This window comes from Cricetulus griseus, chromosome 6 (genome assembly GCF_003668045.3).
Source record: "Cricetulus griseus strain 17A/GY chromosome 6, alternate assembly CriGri-PICRH-1.0, whole genome shotgun sequence".
NCBI classification, from domain to species: Eukaryota; Metazoa; Chordata; class Mammalia; order Rodentia; family Cricetidae; genus Cricetulus; species Cricetulus griseus.
The window spans coordinates 66,471,114-66,475,657 of NC_048599.1; the positions used below are offsets into that span (position 1 = coordinate 66,471,114).

At 36.3% G+C, this 4,544-nt stretch overlaps 1 protein-coding gene across 1 annotated transcript; it reads right to left on the reverse strand.

Annotated features, from left to right (window-relative positions):
- Positions 1-2,593: 2,593 nt before the first annotated feature.
- Positions 2,594-3,535, reverse strand: LOC100761978 (olfactory receptor 4K3). Its single transcript, XM_027421011.1, has one exon. The coding sequence runs from the start codon at positions 3,530-3,532 to the stop codon at positions 2,594-2,596; it is 939 nt and encodes a 312-aa protein (XP_027276812.1). The 5' UTR covers positions 3,533-3,535.
- Between the last annotated feature and the right edge of the window lie 1,009 nt (positions 3,536-4,544).

Below are 4,544 nucleotides of genomic sequence, written 5' to 3' on the forward strand. Positions count from 1 at the left end.
CAACTTTTCCTGCTTGCAAGATGTAGTGGGGCAATGGTGCTTCAGAGCTTATGTGAGTGGCCAACCAATGACTGGTCTAACTTGAGGCTCAAACCCAGATTCTGCCTGAATAGTGGATGGCCAGGAACTGGAATCTGGGTGTCCCAAAGACTTGGGGTAGAACCAAGAATAACTGACAAAAACAAACCAACAAACAAAGCAAATAAAGAATGAAAAATAGGCCAATGAAATGATTCCTAATGATATTCTGCTATATTTATGGATTGGTGCCTAGCTTGAGTGTCATCATAGAGGCTTTCTCCAGCAGTGAATGGTAGTAGATGCAGAGACCCACAGCCAAACATTGGGCAGAGTGTAGGAAACTCCCAGAAGAGGGGGAGGAATGGAGGGATGATTTTAGGAGCAAGTGGTGTCAAGGTCACCAGGAAGATGACCCAGAGAATCAACCAAGCAGGGATCATAGGGGCTCACAGAGACTGAAGGGGCAATCATGGAGCCTAGGTCCTCTGCATACATGCTGTGCATTGGCTTGGGGTTTTGTGGGAATAACAGTGGCAGTGGTGGTGTCTCTGACTCTTTTACCTACTTGTAGGACCCTTTTCCTCCTCCTTGGTTGCCTTATCAGGCCTTGATATGAAAGTTTGTACCTAATTTCATTGCATCTTGTTATGCTGTGTTTAGATGATATCTCTGGGAGACTTATTTTCAGAAGTGAAACAGAGGGACAGTGGACCTGGGGGAGAGGAGATGGAATCTGGGAGGAGTAAGGGGACAGGAGCCTACAGTTAGGATGTATTGTATAAGAGAAGAATAAATAAAAATACAGTTTGTTTTCTAAGGTTATAAGAAACTTCCTTCCTTCTGGCTAGCTTTCCCTAGAAGTTTTTAGGCTACTGGGAAAGAAAGGGCATTATGGGTCTGACCCAGTACTAGACTTTACATGATACAATACTGATTTTCCAAGCAAGCTAAGTCCACTGTTATAAGAATGGCTTGGTTATCATGAGCTAACCAACTCTTTTTTTCTATTAGGATTTAAGGTCTGTTGCACATTAAGGGATACAGAATACAGTCATATTATGAGGATGTTCTCAACATGCCAGATGGTGAAAAAGTATCTAAAATGTACAGTAAATATAAATTTTTAAGTTCTTATACTTATCAGTAATAATAAATAAGTGAAACTGAGGCAAATATGTATCTATTACTTAGTGTTATCTATATGCCAAATGTGCTTATGTCTAAATATGCATAGCAGAATTGCTCAAAAATCACACCATATTGTAAAAATAGATATGAATCATGACACATAAATTATTAGAAACAATCTGAACATTAAGAGGGGTGCTTTGGCATTTCATTTAACAAGAACTACTCTTTTGAGTTGTTTTTTAGTATATTGTGCAATGATATTTAACAAATGAATGTCATTGGGAAAATTAATTTCTGCATTCTTAACTATAGAAAAGGTCAAGTCTTTGTTACCAAAAGAATTTAATATATATTTCTAAGTTTTTCAAGTATTAAAATATTCAAGGTAATAATAAATGCATTTTATGACAGTAACACATCTTACATCATATGCTTGGACAGAGAGCTAAAAATTATAAATATATCTTTTATTCTACCGTTTGTTGTTATTTTTCCTATATTAGAGAACAAAAGCTATATATATGTACATATTATTTTTGGCATTATTTCTACTATTATCACTGTTTTTGATCACATCTTGAGAAACAAAAGATGTATTGTACATTATTATGATGCATATTATTATGCAAATGACAATTTTGGGAATATTTGAAACATCAAAGATCATATTTAAATTTTATTCACAAATAAATGTTAACATTGTATGAAATAATTGAACTGCTTTCACTTTTGTAGAATTGTTGATATATATATATATATAATTAACTATAACAAGTATTTCAATATGAAGAATTATCAAGGCAGGTTGTGGCCACTATCTCAGAAAGATTATAGCTCATGATTCACTGAAATAATAAACAATAATTTAGAGGATAAATTTTAATTCTTGAAACTCAGATAATTGAGAAAAACAGTATTAGGTTTGTTTATATGATTATTTCATTGGCATTAAGGTAATAAAAACTAAACTAAGTGAAGTTAACTGTTATTTATGTATTGTTTATAACTTTTGTTTTATTTTTTAACAAATTTTCTATCCACCCCTTTACTGTTTTGGAATAAGGTAAAAGTAATAATGTTGCCTTCTTCCAAAAGAGCGAATAAAAGATTTGATATTTTAGAGCAATATTTAAGTGAATTTTACAAAATAAATGCTACTTATAAACCTGAAAAATACATTTATGTTATTTTTTAATATTATTGAGGGTATAAGAATCAGTTGAATACTTTTCTAATAAGGAAGAGCCATTTAAAAAAACAACCCCAAATAATTTATAATGTTCTATATGATTAAAATATTTAATCTCCAAATTATATTATGCTTATTACATATCAGAATATCTTAGCTAACTGTACATACAAACCAAATTACCAAATTGTCAATCTGTACTAATTTCAGTGAATTGTCAATTTGACATATTTACAGTGAATTTTCTTGGCATTATGTACTTCCCTTGTGATTCGTGAAGTAACCTTTTAATTTCTTTATAGCATTTTTCATTTCTTTATTTCTCAGTGTGTAAATGACAGGATTTAGGAGAGGTGCAATAAGAGTATAAAATACAGCAAGAAATTTGTCCAGCCAGATGATATTGAGGGGCCATACATAGATAAAGATGCAGGGAACAAAAAAGATCATCACTACTGTGATGTGGGCACTGCATGTGGACAGAGCCTTAGATGCACCAGCTTTAGAGCTCTGGCGAACAGTGATAAGGATGTATGTGTAGGAAATGAGCAACAGAATGAAGCAGGTTACAACCACAGCCCCACAGTTAGCATTCATGTAAATATCCAAATCATGGGAATCTGTGCAGGATAACTTGATTATCAGTGGTATGTCACAGAAGAAACTATCAATTTCCATATGGCCACAGAGAGGTAGTTTAACAACTGCCAAAAGCTGACTCATGGCATGCACAAAGGAAATGGTCCAGGACGCTAACACCAACCCAGTGCATCTTTTCAAGTTCATAATGGTGAAGTAGTGGAGTGGTTTGCAGATGGCCACATAGCGGTCATAAGCCATTACCACCAACATCATCATCTCTACTGCGCCAACACAGTGGTCAAAGAAGACCTGACACATGCAGCCTTCAAATGAAATGATCTTTGGTTCCCTGAGAAAATCTGTAATCATTTTAGGAGTAGTAACAGAGGAAAGCCACATATCAACAAAGGACAGGTTGGCCAAAAAGAAGTACATAGGAGAATGGAGATTTCGGTCAGTGGTAATTAAGAACATGACAATACTATTTCCAGATACAGTGAGAACATAAAGAATCAGAAACATCACAAAGAGTAAGAGCTGAAGATTCTGTGAGTGGGTAAGTCCCAAAAGCACAAATTCTGATGCCATCGTCTGATTGCCTTCATCCATTTTTCTCACGTTGTCTTTAGAAACAACCTGCAGATGAAAGTTCAATTAGAGGGGTGTGAAAATGACTTAGCTAGTCACATCTGACCTTCACCTTGAGAGCTGACATCTACACTTGAAATAGAACAGCTAAATGTAAAGACAAGTCTTTGCCAACTTTGAGAAACATTACCACCCAAGTGAAAGCAAATGAGCCAAGTTCAACTCCCCATGAAAAGAAGCATCAGGTGTGAGTATTATCCACAAGCTCTATGAGGAAATACCTCTACAAGAGAGCAGTGAGGAAGCAGGACAGCAATTTGAAAACCGAAAAATGTGTGTGGTTTCACCTGGAAGGTGGTTTCTATTCATCAGTCTAGTAAAAAATGGTCTGAATGTGCCACCAGCAAGCATAACACTACATAGTAGACATGAAGTTTATACTTTGGACCTAATAGGAATTACATTGAATTTCAGTACAAAGTTTTGATGAGGTTTTAACATATTTTTGCATCATGTATAATGAATCCATTGATGGCCAGTAGAGTCATTTCTATGACATCACTGAGTTAAAAATGTTGTTGGAGGTAAGCCATACAGTAAATCATATAAGAAGGCCATTTTGGCGATATCCACAAAAACAGCTGACCTGAGCTAGTGGTAGCTCACTGACTCTGGACTGACAGACAGCAGGGGAACCTGCATAGGACCAAACTAGGCTCTTTGAATGTGGGTGACAGTTGTGTAGCTTGAGAAGTCTGTGGGGTCACTGGCAGTGGGACCAGGATTTATTCCTAGTGCTTGAACTGGTTTTTTTGGAGCCCATTCTCTTTGGAAAGATACCTTGCTCAGCCTAGATATGGGGGTGGGGCCTTGGCCCTGCCTCAAAGAGATGTGTCAGACTTCATTGATACCCCATGAGAAGCCTTACCCTCACTGAGGAGCCGATGTGGGGTGTGGGTGGGGGGTGCAGGAGGAAGGGAGGGAGTGGGAATTAGGATTGGTATGTAAAATAAGAAAAGATTGTTTTAAAATA